The sequence below is a fragment of the Athene noctua genome, chromosome Z, assembly GCF_965140245.1.
Source record: "Athene noctua chromosome Z, bAthNoc1.hap1.1, whole genome shotgun sequence".
Classification (NCBI taxonomy): domain Eukaryota; kingdom Metazoa; phylum Chordata; class Aves; order Strigiformes; family Strigidae; genus Athene; species Athene noctua.
Genome location: NC_134077.1, coordinates 12,454,131 through 12,470,805, shown reverse-complemented (window position 1 = coordinate 12,470,805; position 16,675 = coordinate 12,454,131). Strand labels below are relative to the sequence as shown.

At 41.4% G+C, this 16,675-nt stretch overlaps 1 protein-coding gene across 1 annotated transcript in view; it reads left to right on the top strand.

Annotated features, from left to right (window-relative positions):
* The first annotated feature begins 1,221 nt into the window (after window positions 1-1,221).
* Window positions 1,222-16,675, top strand: part of CCBE1 (collagen and calcium binding EGF domains 1) — a 99,203-nt gene continuing 83,749 nt past the window's right edge. The window contains exons 1-2 of the mRNA XM_074932133.1: window positions 1,222-1,325; window positions 1,460-1,540. Coding sequence (XP_074788234.1) covers window positions 1,225-1,325; window positions 1,460-1,540 — 182 coding nt within the window. The 5' untranslated portion in view covers window positions 1,222-1,224. The remainder of the gene's footprint in view (window positions 1,326-1,459; window positions 1,541-16,675) is intronic.

The window sequence follows — 16,675 nt, the reverse complement described above, 5'->3', positions numbered from 1 at the left end:
TGGTGGTTCACAGCACACACAGCAGTTTGTGGTGACAGCAGATGCCGTGCAAGTCAGGGAAAACTTCTGACAAGTCCCAGAGTTTACCAAGTAGGAGACCATCTATCGTTAGTCTTCTTCTGAGTACCAGACAACATACCAAAAGGATTAACAGCTTAATTGCATAGACGGGGATCTGCATTATTTATTTATTTAGCTGTTAGGTTCTTCCTGTTACAGATAGGGGAAACTGAGGCACGGAGCAGTGAAATGACTTGTTCAAATGTTGCCTGTGAGAGGGCAAAAGATAGGAGGGGAGTTGTTCAGGTCTTCTTACACCCCTTTATTACTTCTGTGCTGGCTTAATAGAGGAGTTATGGTTTGTTATTTACATATACCTGACTTCTGGCGGTAATAATACCTGAGTACAATCTGTTGCTCACATTTCCCTGATTTTTCTGGCTATAAAACAAAGTTATTTATACTACAGGTGGAAGTGTTAGTGAGGTTGATCTCACACCCTCATTTCCCTGAATCCTTTCATACTTGCAGGAAGTTATGTGGTGATCAGAGACAATGCATCAGACACATGCTTTGCAAGAGTATCGTCATTTTGCAGGTTTGTTTCCCTGGTCCCAGGCAGTTTAACCATGAAAACAGGGTACGGTACAGTGGACCAGACCTGATGCACTACTTTATCAGTCTGTTGTTGCTAATCTCCTTTTTACGAATGGCGGGGAAGTGGCGGCCGTACGCAAGGATAAACAGCCGTCGTAGCAGAGATGCTTTGAACTGCTCTGCTCCTTTGGGAATGAGATTTAAGATAAAGCCCAATCTGGAAAGCATCAGTGATGGCGCACCGAGAGCCGCTGCTCACACCCCCCTCCCCAGTTTCGGACCTTTCCAACCCTTCTGCCCCGCTCACCCTGGGGCGGGCACCCCCCTTCCTCCGTGCTCCCCCGCGGGCCGGGGGGGGATGCTGGGCGTGTGCCTGCTGTCCCCTCGCCCCCCACCGCACATCTGCCGGGACCCCGCCACATCTGGCCGCCGCCCCGCCTCGCCCCGCCCCGCCGCGGGGCCGCATCTGCCGGCACATCTGGGCGAGCGCGGCCCCTCCCCGCGGGCACATCTGGCGGCCGCGGGGGGCGGCCCTCCGCCCGGGCGGGAGGAGCGGCGGGTCGGCGCAGCCCCGCCGCCGGCCGGGGCGGGCAGAGCCGGCGCGGCGCGGCGGGGAGAGGCGGCCCGATGGGGCGGCCGGCCGGCAGCCTGGCCCCGCTCCGGCTGCTGCTGCTCCTGGCGCTGGGACACGCCTGGACCTACCGGGAGGAGCCACAGGACGGCGACAGGTGGGTGTCCCCCCCCCGCCGCGGACCCCCGCGTGTTTCTCTGCGTTTCCACCCCACCACCACCACCTTCTTTTTTTCTCCTTCTTTCTTTTTTTTTTTTTTTTTTTTTAATAATCCGACTCCCCGCCTTGCAGGGAGGTTTGCTCCGAGAACAAAATCGCCACCACCCGCTACCCCTGCCTGAAACCCACGGGCGAGCTCACCACCTGCTTCAGGTGAGCGCCGCGGGAGGGGGGGGTGCGCGGAGCTGGGGGCACACGCGTGGCCGCGGCTCGGGGCTCGCAGCCCGCGGGGGGTGTGCGAGGGACACACGCGTGTTGATGTCAGGCGCGGAGACAGCAGCTGTGACATCTGTTTGCCGCCCCCCTGCTCTGTGGGAACCCACCCCAGCGTTTCTGCCACCCCACACGCAGGGGAACAGATAACTTGGTCACATCCCTCTCGTGTTCTCCATCTCCATTGGCAAACCCTGCTGTTGCCCCAGTGAAAGGTTTTAGTAACCCACTGCAAGTGCCACCTCAGAGGCATCGCTGGAGAGGGTGCGTGTGGTTTTGATTGCTGTATCCTGGCCATCAGTCGTTGACGCTGCAAGAGAGGATTCCTCTGACCTGGATGTCTAGGAGTGCATCGGAACTATAGCTGCATCAGTTGCAAGATAATCAGTGAGATCAACTGGATTCACGCCACCCAAAAGACGTTTACATTTAGGTATATGAATCATACTCTCAGAATGAGTAACTTCTCAACAACCAGCTCTGGGGGAGACTTCGTCAGAGGCCTCTCAAATTAAGTCAGATGAATCCAACCCTGAGTTTTCATTTTTTAGCTGCGTATTTGAGAAACATCATCTGTTTTTCAGAAGAATTTTAAAGCTCTTTTAATGATGACAAATGTCCAGAACAGTTGACAGTAGATGTGATTTTGGACAAATATACACAAAGTGTGAGCACACACATAACCCTTTACTGATGTCTCCTGATTAGTCCTATCCCCACAGATGAGATGCTTTATCTATGCCTCTTGTGAGAGGTTACTCTGTGGAGGCAACGGTGCTCTGCCTGTGTGTGTATGCTTGTGTGTGGCAGGGAGCCACTTATGTGTACCAAAAAAATGATAAGGCACATTAATGCTTGTGAAAAGTGTTACAGAGATCGTCCATTTCTTCCCAGAGTGTTTTCTGTTTGGCACAAATACCAGAGAGCTGCAGACGCACGGTGCAGCAGCGTTGTCCCTTGTTCAGGCACGCAGGGCTGGTTCATGCCCTCTGGCAGCCACAGCCACCTGGAAAGGTGTCACACTGCTGCCCAGTTCTCATCAGCAGCATTAGCATCCTTATGGACTCTGGGAAGGGCTCTGCGGGGATTGGAGACCACACTTCCTTGCTTCCCTTATATTCCCTCTCCTCTCCCTGTGACGGTGAGGCAGAGCCCACTTATAAGCAGCACGCAGCACTTTTTGGAGAGAGGCAGGGTGTAGGTTTTGCAAGGAAGGAGAGTACTTGCAACGTATCTCTGGTTTGGGAGCAGAGCACAGGAGTGAACAAGGCTGTGCTCAATGGGGAGTTACTGAAGGAAAAAAGCCAGGGTAGGAGCTGCATAAAGCAGCACACACATGACTGTCCTGGTGGTTACTGCATGTCCCAAAATCTGTCTGAGCAAAGTGGGTCTGCTTTGTATGTAATGGATGAGGACTTCACAGGCTCCACCGGCTGCTGCGGGCCACTGTGCAAAGAAAGCATGACTCTGTCCGGCTGCCAAGTCCCACTTGTACTTTCTTTCATCCTTTCTGAGGTATTTCTGACCTTTGGGCTCTGGTGGTGTAGAGCCCTCCCTCACTCCCCCCCCCCCGCACAATCCCAAGTGGTATTCACCATCCCAAAACAGCACAGACTGTGAATGAGCATTTCCAAACTGCTGCATTGCACCCTCAATTGCTCTGGTTCATGTTCTCAAACCTTTTCTGTATCTATGGCTGCTAGATCTGCCTTGCTTAAAAAAAAAATTTAAAAGTCAGTTTCCATATAATCATGTGTTTTCAAGTTCTAACCTTTAGGGTTGGATGAGGAGGGCTCCATCCCCCACCCCGTGAGCTCACTTTCGTGATGTCCATGTACATGAGAGCAGGGAAGCATCTCCAGACAGAGGCATGTGGCTCAGCAGAGCAGCTGTGCAGGGAGGACATGCCTGAGCCACGGTGAGCTTTTGGTCCTGCCTCTTGGAGGTCTGCCATGCTCTGACATGGACCAGCAGCATCACCCACCCGTGATGGTGAACCGTTGGGGAAGAGCAGCATCCCCGTTGCTCCTGGTAGCAAAGTGTGCTTCCAGGAAGCACATGGGATTAACCTTGGCAGAACACATTTTAATGTAATATTCATTAATATTTTGAGTTGAGGTGGCTGTTAACATGATGACAGGAAACTTTGCAAGTGTTGACTAATCCTGTCGTGCCTTGAGGTGGGTTTTGTTTCATGGGACATTCAGGTACTTTAGGATTGAGTTTTTGTGTCTGGAATGACAGTGAATATTTGAAAAACTTCAGCTGGACAGAAACTCAGCTGTGTCTTTAGGGAACTTTCACTCCAGGTTTCTGAGAAACTTGATTTTGATGTTCTAATTTTTATTACAAAATTTAATTTTTTTATCTTCCTAGACAGTCTTTTCACAGTATTTCATAATGGTAATAATTATGAATAATACAAGGATTTATATACATTGTTAGAGATAGTTTAAAAGGATAGTTAATGTCAACTGCTATTTACTATTAGCATACATACCTAATTTCTTTTCTAGGTCAAAGTACCTTTTGTGTAGAAATTAAACTGACAAAAAATTTACCTCATGTTGTAACATGTCAGGCACGAGACAACATGCACCACTACTAATGACCTGCTATGCAATTAGTTAAGTAAAAAAAACTAAATACATTTGAAGTCAGATGTCAAAATTCCTGACCAAAATTAGTTTCCCAAAGCGTAAATTGTTGTCTGAAAACAATTTCATTCTTTTATTCCTCTTGCTGGAATTTTTCAGGAAAATAAGCATGATTGCAGAGCACTTCAATAAAAATATCATCTTTTCATCACAAAAAATATTTCTTTAATTTTTTTTTTTTTAACCAGATTTACTCATGAATAAAGATGAGCCAAATGGAGGGCCAAGCCAAAAGTGGGGCCAAGTACTGAGAATATATTGGCATTTTTCCCTGTGGTCATAGCAACCTTGTACATAATTAGATGTATTTTTTCTTTTTGAATGTGTGCAGTCTGGCCCTTGGCTTAGTTTGATTTTTATTTTTTTAGATGTTCTCTGTATTTATTTTCATAAGAGTACAGAGGAACAGATGCAAAAAGCAATGGGGAGCTTGTACAGTATCTTTTCAGTGTAAATCTCATTTAAACTCTCGTATGTAACTACACATAGTGCCTGGTACTAATGGCCCTGTCGTGTAGGTACAGAGAATAAGTTCTGCAGATCTGTTGATAATGTAACAGTCCAGTAAGACTTTGAGTTCCTACTATATGCAAAATTCATCAGATTTGATGAAATTTGGGCAGCGTGAGAATATGAGGCTCCAATCACATGTTACTGTCTTCTCCAGCTATTTGAATGTGATGTTAACCTGTTTCACTCTCAGATACACTTTTAAACAATTTGTTGGCATGGTAAATTGCATGAACGTTACTGCAGTTTTCTTCAGTGCTTCCATGTGTTGTCACTGGCATGTGACAATTCAGTTTGTTCATTTTAGCAGCAGTTCTTTTCATTACAGTCCTTCATCCATTTTCATTTTAAACAGTGCTACCATACGTTGTGTCTGTGGTCCAGAAGGAAAAGCAGCATCTTGCTTTATCCTGATCATGTAGTTGTGTTCCCGTTAAGGGCGTGGTAGAGATTATGTCACTTGCACGTTCAGGAGACTCAGTGTCTACTCTGGTACAACTTATTAACTGGAGTTACTCCTTTTTAAAAACCAGCAGAACTTGATCACCTAATTAACTGTTATATGTTAGAAGTGCCAAATACTATATTCAGTTAGAATTCAGAGGCTGTAGTGAAAATTATTCAGGAAGACAATATACAGACTTAACAGAAACATTTGCTAATGGGAAGCTGTTTGCCATTCACCAGTTGGAAGAAGACTGAAGTGTCAAGAATTTTTGTAGCCCCTGACTGTGCGAATCTTTTTGTCTACTAGACACTTAAGTAATACTGTAAATTGACTTGAAAGAAATAGTTTTGCCCCTTTGCAGAAATTTTTGATAAAAATAAAGGGCTGAATTAAGGAAACCAGCGTGAGTGAAGCAGGCAGATGAAAACTTGAACCTGGATCTGCATAGCCTGGATAAACACTTTAGCGTTGCCTTCATGGGCAAAGAGAGTTTGTCTTCTTTTATTCAGCGGAAACTATTAGTCTAATTCCCTCTCAACTTGCAAATAAAATTGACTAAATTAGTTGATTAAACTGATGGTTTTAAACAAATAGACAATTGACCTGGTGAGAGAAATTATCCATCTTTCTGTAACATCATGGCGAGCACTCTCTATTTCTTGCATTTTTTGCTGAAAATGAAGTGTGCCTGTTCCTAGAGGAACATACTATACCCTAATTCTGTGTGTGTAGTGATGGAGGCCTCTCCTGCTCCTTCCTTCTGTGGGACCAGCAGGGAGTAGGAGGTTTAGAATAAAAGTGCTTGGCAGAATAGTCTAGCTAATGATGGTAAAATCTTTTTAAAGATGAGGCAAATCTTTACATGTTATATCTGCAAACAAGCCCCATGTTGTGGGGCTTAAATCTTGGCATAGAACTTAATCAGTAACTTTTTTGTATCATTTTGCAAGCAAAAGGTCTTTTAGCTAGGATGAACATATTTCAGTGTAGGCTGTCAGCTTTTTCATCTGATAATTAGCAGCTACAAGTATTTTGCAGAGGCCCTCCCTACATTTCAGGTTTTAAATTTTGCTGTGAAAGATTGCTCTGCGCTTCATAACAAAAAGACAATTCAAACATGTTGCGGAAGAGAATGCATGTATACTTACACCCTACTTAATTCTGATGCTAACCAGAGATCACATGCCTCAAAAAGCATTTCTTTTTACTCTTTTGAATGCTGATATTGCTAGTGGAGCCTACTATTTTTATAGACTGTATCATTTTGCACATTCTTAAAAGATAAAAGTAATTGCAAGTAAGTTGGATTGTGGCTGTTTCACAAAGAGCAGCACTTTCACTAATATGCCCTTGGGGACCATATGCAATTCCTGGTTCCCAGATACTTGACGAGCAGTTGCAGAGCTTTCCAACAGGAAAAAGATTGCTGTATACAATTTTGAAGCTTTCAGCTGGAGTAAGCAAGGATGACATTTTGTTGTTTTATCTTCTGACTTTTGTTTTTAAAGGTTTCTTTTTTATTGTTGCCATTGTGTTTTCTCTCTGAAGTTTTGCTAGCCATTTCAGTTTTAATAGAATTGAAAGAGCTCCAATTGATATATTATAATATAACAGTAAACGCAAGAAATTTATCTGATTAAAGTGCTGCTTAATCTCCAGTTGTCTTGCAGAGAAATGTACTCCATTCTGGAATTCTACTGAAAATTTAAGAGAGGATATGATTTTGAATTTTGTTTTGATTTTAGAAAACTTAACATATCCAACAGCTGTAATGTCATGTCTGCCAAGAGAGTTTCTTTACATTTCATTAAACTAACAAGTCTTCTTTTACACGTAGTTCAGTGGTGAAGAGCCACGAGCTGCTAAATCGGTGCATCACTCAGGCTAACATCATCTAAAACATGCCTATGCAGGCTGTGAGCACTACTGCAAATAGCTGCAGCAATGCTATTCGGTGATTGGATTTAAAATGAGGAGTGTCAGAATTTATTATTATTCACCCGATGAAGAAGTCTGTGAAGATGGATATAGCATTGGGCCTTTTGAACTCCATATCAAACCATCATCATGAAAATGATGTGTTCAGCATCTCTGTGATGTGGTCTATCTGTGGAAGGAGTGCTGCTCTCTAATCCTCACTAGCACCAACTCTGCTAATTTGTTGACTAGCACGGTGTTTATGAAGAGATGAAGAAATGTAAGTGTTCCCCTAGTTAAAAAGTTTTTGTTGTCTGTTTTATATATGCATCTTAAAAAAAACTTGCTGGAAATTGTCATCACAGGTAGGCTTTTGCACATATGAATAAATAAAATTTTGCTTTAGTACGCTACTACTGTTTTACAAAACAGTGTGTGCTACAATGATGCTGACATTTTTCTTAGCTTTCCTAGAATTTTTTCTCACTGTTGCTTTGAAAGTATCACTTTTAAGTGTCATAGTTCTGATTGCAGTCAGATTTTTGCTTGATTCAATTTCCTTTGCTGTGATTGCCAAGGGAACAGATTGCTTGCAGTTACTGAGACACATTGTGAATATCTGCTGGTTGGGAGTAACACCAGTGCCACACACGTGTCTGTAGGTTTCCATACTGTATTTGGGTGGCCGTGATTTTCTGGGTCACTTTTCTGTCTCAGATGCTAAGGCTAAGGATGTTAATTCTGAATGAATTTCTATAAGGTCAGGGACACTTGAGATCTCAGCAGATGTGGATGCTGCTGGCATCCTGCAGCAAAACGTAGTGCTGCTGTGGGTTCACTGTGCAATGTCTCCTCCGTAGAGCCAGTTCACTCCAAAATGAACCAACATAATTAGTGATCTTTCAGAACATTGAATAATTACTGTGAGAGGTGCACGGAGCTAGGACGTGCTACAAGCAAAGGATGAGGTCTGGCAAATGGTTTTTCATGGGTCCAGAAGTTTTTGATGTTCACATCAAAGCAGTTTGGAGAATTTTAAAACTGGCAAGCCAAGAGCTTTATGATAAGTGCCCTCCTTGGTGGTTTGATCAATAATGAAGTCCAGGTGCATTTCATTATGGTTTTCATCTACAGAATATAGGGTTAAATATGAACTGACTTTGCTGGGCATGTCGTCTAGCTCAGAGACTCCAGACAAACAAAATAGTAGCCTCAGGGCCTCCCGTGGCTGATACGAAATACGTAATAAAAAAAGGCCGCCAAAGGGAATATGACTTTTGTAATTATCCTAAGTATTGTATATGCTCCCTAAGGTCAAGCTGCTTTGTCCTTAAAAAAGTGATTGCAGTCTCTCTTTCTAACAGCAGGACGTTATTAATACTTGTATTACTGCTCCCATTGTGATAGAGACCCATTGAGCTGCGTTGTTCTGTACTGATGGCAGTCAAGACAGATTGCAGGCAAGACAGAAAAGGCAGGAATAGAAGGATAAAGATAGAGAGCAGCAAGGAGGAGAAAGAAAAAAAAAAAACAGACATGGAGCAGGCAGCAAAATAAATGAACGTAGAAATAACAAGAGAAAAATTTCATCTTGCTGGTGGTTTGTGTGACAGATACGTGTGTGATAGAAGGGAGGTAATCACTCCCCAAAGAAGTATAATTTAAATACTTCCAGGCTTGTATTTAAGTAGAACCCAGGAAAACAAAACATCAGCCAAAACCAAACAAACACACACACACATGCATGCACCCTAGGGAGGATGCTGGTTGTCCCAACTAGACTTGGAGCTGAGCTACAGGAGCTGATGCATCTTCCCTTGACAGCCTCTCCCCTTCCTTCCTTCCTCAGTTTGGAAAATCTCCCTCCCCCTCTGTACAGTGCAGGTCTATGTGGGGGCAAGAGGAACACCTTACAGACAGATATTTGAATTGCCCATTCAGACTTTGCTCCGTTCAGATTGCCTTTGTTCATTGTCATAGCACAGAATTATGGGGAAGCAGTTGAACATGAAATATTTAAACCGCTTGAAGAAATAGATCAGGCTTGCCAGACATCACAGTTGAGATGGGACTACCCGTATTCTGCTGTGAAAGCCACTGCCCTATATGAAGAGCATGTTGGCGACAGGTTTTCTGTGACTTCTTGTTAGACTTCTGTGCTTACTTGTTTCTCTGTCATTGCATGCTCAGCAGAGCACTTACGTGTGTGTGCAACAAGGTCACACAAAGCAGGTATGTGTGAGATACCTGGTGCAGCTTGTACCACTGATTTACAGATGTGCAGAGACACCGTACCTGGGATATATCACATTTCAGTTTGTGCTTGCTCTTGTGCAATTTTGACCAATTGTGGCATGTGTGTTTTTCCGTTTCATTGAGATTTGCTGAATTCTCACAACCTTGAGTTTAATCTTTTGTTTCTGTCTCCACCACGGTGCCCTGAGTCCTGAGATGACTTTTCACTCAATGTGTGAGTCATTGCCGAGTGTTCAATATCAGTCTCACTTCAGCTGGAGCTGTTGGGCATGGCAGAGGGCTTGCTTTGTGCTAAGTCAGTGACGGAGAAGATCTATTCTGGAGACTTTGGCTTGTGTTGATTATGTCTCCTACAGACTCATATGGGTCACTCCAGGGCTTCTCTCTTTAAAATTCATGCTTACTAAGAGTCTGAGACTTGTGCCTACCATCCAAATAAGCAGAACTGACTTTGATTTACAGGAAAAAAAACTTTCCCCAAATTATGCTCAGAATTTTTTTCTCTCTGTTGTCCATTTTCTGTTTGCTCGGTTTTGGTTTTCAAACTAATGGTGGCTTCTTCTATAAACTAACAGTAGCAAATGTCACTCTACTGCTCTACTTTGCTGTTTCTTGTATGTTGTTCCAATTGTAAGCAGAAACAATGGAGAGCAGAATCCATACAGTGCTGACTCGTTTTCTTCTTGGCCTTGGAAAAGCAAGTGATTTGTTTGCATCTCCTTGAGGGTAGCTCTGTTTTAACAGTCGAAAAGAAAAACAATTTCACTTGCAGACAGTAATCTCAGAGCTTAGTTTTGTTTGGAAAATCCTTCTCACTTGAAGAGTGTTTTCCATCATGTTGTGTTGATTTCATTGTTGATCGTGGTTCAAAAAATGAAGTATGAGACTGGAAAGCATTTAGCGTACATACAGCTATTGAAAACATGTACTTCTGGATTTTTGGTTAAACTTAAGTTCTAACCACATCCATTTTAATTGATGATATGTGCTGGAATTTAAATAAGGTGACATACACAGTGATTGCATTCACTGTATTAATATTACCAGCCATTCAGTAGTAAATGTAAATCAAATACAATTTTTCTCCTTCCTTTTCAAATGGGCTGGTAGCTAAAGCAATGAATACACAATGTTTTAAGTGGGAAAGAAAGGTTAAATCAAAGCTATAATATGAGTTTTTAATTGGATTGTTCTTGGAGAATGAATAGGCTTATTATAAATCAAAGGCGAGTTACACTAGAGAGAGGGTTTGGAGAAATATAGGACAATATTCATCTGGGCTAGCAAGTGTATGACAAACAGTAGTCTTTCTATGGAGAAATTAGTGGTGCATAGCTTATGATGCAAAACAGCAGTATTCATGTTGGTTTTGTAGTCTCATTACCCTCCCTTGAGGGGGAAGGTTGATCATCTAGTTCTCCATAACAAGACATGTAAATCCAAGAAGTTAGATGATACAGTCTGCAAAATGGGTGAAGAAATACATGAAGTATTATTATAATATTTTATGAGTAATGGGTAATGCTGACAGTTTAGAAATCTATGAAAACAGACCAAAAAAGTATGCTCAGAATTCTTTTTATAAGAGAGAACAAATAACTTTATAGGATGCGTTATTTCCTTGGAAATAACTTCCTGCCCAGAGCTTCAATGTCTCAGTGGAATGTTAATATCTCTATGATCACATTCAACACATTTAATATATGTTGTAAATCTGACATGTTGCCTATTCAAAAAGATGTTATTATCATACTCAATTTTCATTATAGAGTTTATTATCATAGCTGCACCAAAAAAGCGGTGTCATTTCCTAAACATTGCTCTCTGGAATTCTGACAAAACCCCTTAGTTTAGAGATTATTGCCTTTGAGAGCTGAAATGAGTTATAATTCAAACAAAAATAGCCAAAGGGAAAATTATTTAATCTTTGTAATAGCATCTGTGGGAAGAGAAAAAAATGAGTTAAATGGGGTTGAGGGTCTTTGGTAGATTTAGTGATTGAGAAGTAGAGAGTGAGAGAAACAGTTGAGGGACCAGGGGTCACTAGAGCTACTGTTTGGTAAATGCTTGATCCTCCTGGGGATATGTGCTTTTAACTGCAGCTTCCTAAGGCAGGAGCAAGGAGCAGCGGCAGACAGAGATGCTGGCAGTCTGGGCTGGTCTCTGCCCACTGCTTGAAATCAGTAACATGATGAACCCAGCCATGGTTGGTCTGCTGATCTGCATGATGGCCCAGACAGTCTACAGGCAGGCGTTGCCTCAGACTGTGACTCTTGTAGTGCCTCACATGTTGACTTCTTGATATGTTACATAATATGTTGCTTATATGGAAGATAGTATATTTGCTTAGGCAAATGCGGAAAGGTTGTTTTGATGTATATTATTATAACTCATTAGGTTTTTTGTGTTTGTTTTGTTTTTCCTGAAGAAAGTGTATGTCTACTCCACCGGACTTCCTGCTCCCAGGAGGCAAAACTGCTTTAAATTTCAAAATTGAGAGATGAGTAGGCTATATCAAATGGGTCACTCTTTTCTTTTTTTTTTTTTTTTTTTTTGAATTTGCATGGAAAAATTCTCATTTCAAGCTTTTTCTGATTTTATAAATGAAGAAATACAAAATGGAATGTGATTAAAAATGGAGAACATGGGATACATTTTTATTCTACCTTGGCCTGCTTGCCTTCTAGCTTGCCTAATGGCAAAACAAAAGATACTAAGATGTTACTTAGGAGTGTATTTTCCTGCGCACTCTCACCCTTCAGTTCCCCACATTTTCTTCCAGACAAAAATCAGTACATTAGGGATGAGTGAGGGAGGCAGGGACAACCTGACACTTCCCAGTTTTCAGAGCTTTCTGTTAAGAGTCTGCTTTAAGAGTCCTGTCTCAGACCGTTCCCTCTGTATATGACCAATGGGGAGAAAGGGAAAGAGTTATCCTTCAGGCCAAGTTAACATGTCCTATTTCCATTTAGTAATAAAACTTCTTAAGGAGAAATTAAAAGTTCAGTATGATACAACCTCGATGAAGAGCTTTACCTACAGAAGTTTTGCGAAGACAGACCTGTGTTCCTGGCGTCTCCTTGGATTTCAAAGTAGATTCAGAGTGCATTCAAATCTTCTTCTTATATCTGATCTTAAATTAGGTCCTTTTCCTGCAGAAATTTATCTGTGTGGCACTAAAGCTCAAGAAAACTGCTTGGCATGCACAAATGTGTTTGTAAGACTGGTCCCGCCTTGACTATTCTTAGAAGCTCACCTGTGTTAAATAATGGCTCTTGGTCCCCTGCACAGGCACCAGAGATGCTGTATGAAAAGATTTGCAGAGGGTTGCATTTCCATAGCTCTACTGACTGCCCTGGATCCATACCAAAGTGCATCAGCTTGGGAATTCTTCTTCATAATTCTTCTTTGCATTCCATGAAAAAAAAGAACGCAAAAAGTTGTTACAGCAGATTGAATGCATCTTACCAATGAAGCAAGTTCTCTGCTTGACTTTTCAAGCAGAATTTATTGGCTAGAGTCTTGTTTGTGCTGTTTGTTGTCCTCGCTCTGACCCATATTTGAGTTGCAGTTTTACTGAGTGGGCCTGGAAGGGTCCTTGATGGTGCCCCTCCAAATTTACATCAGTGGGAGCACTCTGATCCTGGGAGGAGGTTGTTTAGGATTAGGACAGACTTGCCAGGAGTTGAGTTGTAGTTCTAGATCCTGGGCTAAATTTCTGTGCTTCTCGAGCAGCCGAATCATGCCAAATTCTGCCTTCAGTTACTGACTGAGGTTTACTATAGGATGTCATTATTAGCTACTTCTTCAGCTATAAAATGGGGAAAAAAGCCTAATTTATGCCTCACAGAAAAAAGAACCTGATAGCTTACACTGAAGATGTAGTGTTCCTGTTGTAGCAAAGAAGACCACCATAAATCGAACCTTCAAATAACTTGCTAGACTTTGTTTTCTTATGGTGATTTGCTCTCATTCCAGTTCAACAAAGTGCTACTGTTTGAGATAAGAAGAAAAAATGGTCCTTTTTAAAAATATATTTTTTCATATCCACTGAGAGACAAATTAGATTTTTGTGATGTTTTCTTATGTTGCAAAAATATCCAGAATATTTCCACAGTGGGAGTAAACTAATGGTACATCACTGGAACATCTCCAGTGAAAATAGCTGTGGCAGAGTGAAAAGAACTGCAGAAAACAAGTAGTCAGGAGTAAGAATGGCTAACATGTACGTATATATTTATTTACACATCCTTGTTTGCAATATGGGGTGCTGGATATTTTTAAGTACCAGGAAGAAGAGACTTCAGACATTTTTATTGACCTTACAGCCATTACAGTTATAAGTTGTTCCAATGAAAAGAAAATTGTTCCAAGAAATTTTCCTTAAGGACTTGACAAAGATTTAGTGCAGGACAAATATATTTTCAGGATAAAATAGAGAGGAGACTTTCCTGTGTCCATATCCTGCTTAATTGTGTATTAAGGCTGAAGACCCTGGCTATATTCCATATTGTCCAACTTGTTGCTTTGCTCTGTAGGGTTTCTCTTTTGGATGAAAGAACCAAACAAATATAGCAATCCTTTTATTAAATGGTATCTTGACCTTGCTTCTTGGAAATATAATGGCCCAGAGGATGAAAAATTACAGCAAGTGTATATTACTGAAATCCAGTCTCAGTTGTGAGAAGATTAACTGTTTCAAAAGATTCAATATCCTGTCTTCTACAATGGGATGCATGTGGAAAAAAACTGCAGAGCAGCAGTGGAGAACTTGAAAAGTCTGTGTAATGTCTCGCTCCCAAGGCATGCGATTGGTGGGATGTGGGAAATGCTTGAGAACATGTTTCAGAAGTGGCTCTAATCAAATCTTACTGTCCCTGATTGCCCTGTTAGCTAAACAGGGATGCCGTGGAGAAGACTTGGACCATGAATCGTTACATCGTCCCGAACTGCCTGGTGATAAAGGCAGAGAAAAGCTGAGGCTTCCATAATTTGTGTTTGGAAGTCAAGTGTCAAATGGATGTTCTACAGCTGGGTATCAATTTCTGAATGGAAAGCTACTTTGCTCCTTAAAACTGTAGTTCCTAAGCCCATTTATATAGCATGAAAAAATTTGGTTTTGAGGAAGGCTTCTTTGGGGGAGCAAGTTCTTGATAAATACAGAAATGGCTAAACTGCAGGCTTTAAATAATTTCAAGCTTTTCCTTGTTACTGGAGACAAAATGAAGTTGTTTGAGGATACTTTTCCATTTTTTTGACCCACAGCAGGAAGACATTCCCCATCCAGAAGACTCTCTGAAACCTTTCATGGTATCTTTATGAAGTATAACTGTTAGTTTCTTGAAGAGAATATTTTTTTTTCACCCCTTCTTACTGAAGTATGAGTTTACAAGTAAATGAAAGATTTTTTTTTTATTATTTGGTAGTAGCTGTAAAAATAACAAGACACATAGAGCATGGCAACTTATTTGCCTGCTTCACTCAGACTAAATGCACTATTTTAAAAGACTTTGAGAGGTACAGACACCTACTGCTTTTTGGTTTATAACAAGCCATTATTGTTTCTGTTCACAAATATTTTTTTTTAATGTCAAACTTAAAAAGTAGATTTTCCACAATGTACTTTTGTGTTAAATGCTCCAAGGTAGTTCATACGCTACAGTTGGATTGTCAGTCATTCTATTTGTAAAGTTAGTGTTTAGATAGAGGATTATCCTTGGAGCCCTTAATTTTTCCTTTTATAGCATATAGCTGGAAATCAAAAGGAAGTTATTTATAAATTTAGCACCTCAGCTGTTGAAATTAGGAAGGTTCTGGCATTGTCTTAGCTGTCTGTAATGTCAGGGCATGAATTCCGTTGGAAGAGGCTTAGGTGCAGATATGACAGCATATACACATAAAAATGCTACATAAATTACTGTCTCATCCAAGACAGCAAGTATACCCTGTGTTTGTTTTCTAGTGTCTGTGCAAAAAAGAGTCAAAACCTGTTTTGTAGCACCAGTGCAAATAGGATGTAGCTCCATTGGCTTTGACTGGGCTTCTTTAGATTTATGCTGCTTTAAGTGATGGTGAAAATGAGATTCAACCCCTGGAATTCAGCGTTCTGAAATGTCTCCCAGTTCCCTTCGTGATGAAGTAATTTGATTGTATTTTACAAGGAATTGTCTAACTCAGCAGTTTTTGCATATAAGCATTTAAGTTCTGGGGTTTTTAGAACTTTTCTGTTTCACCATAGATTTTTAAAGTTATTTTTTGTTGTGGGCAATACAGAATTTAGAAAAAAAAAAAAAAAACAACTAAAACGCCAACCAACAAAAAACAACAAACCAAAGCTTGTTTCTTGCATAGTTTGGATAGTCAGCAGTTCTGTGCTGCTTGGAAATAAATGAAGATGTGTCATTTTAAAAAATGTTGGAAATTGTCAATGGACTGGTGTATCTTCACTAGAAAGTGTAAGCAGGCCTTTGTATTTATAGCCCTGTCTTGTAAAGATCAACATAAGTTTATTCTCAGCCCTGTGATGCCCCAAGGGATATCCATTCGGATGCTTCACTCCACTGATTTTGGTAGGAGTAAAATGCTTATGTATCATCTGAGGACCTGTGCTCAAGTAAAGGTGTATAGAATAAAAGATTAGTAAGGATGATTAATTCCTGTATGTGCTAGCACTTTGTAACTTACTGACATGAAAAATAATTTTAAAAAAACAGATTACAGATCTCATTTTAAAATATGATCAAGTCTGTGTTCAATATCTTTGCCAAGCCAGCTAGGATGATGCTCTGTATTTCCTCACCCTCAGACCACTCTCCTAGTTCTTCTCTGGATTCTCCTTTATTTATCAGCATTCCTGAACTGCAGAGAGCAGAAAAGACAATTAATTTTAAGGTTATGTGCACTGCTTCCAAATGCCAAGGCAGAACATACTCTCTCTTTCCCCTTCTTGATTATCCAAGAGTCTCGGCAGTGGTTTTGATTATGGGGCTCCATTTTTTCCTTCCCAGATGTGTGACTTTAACTCACACAGTTCTGTACAGATAGCTGCAAAGTTGCCTCAAAGTTTTCTTTTTTATTTGCTTGCAAATGTTTTAGCTTGGTTAAACGGTGCTGCAAGTAAGCAGAGGGATGGAAAACCCTTCAGCCTTATCAGGAGTCTGGGGAGAAAGTGTAAGTCTGCCAGAGCAGGAATTGGATATGCCCAGAAGGGACAAGCCTCTGCCAGCACCAGGACATGGCAGGATTACTCTGTCCTCCCTACAGTCCCTAGTAGTGTGCTGTGTGACA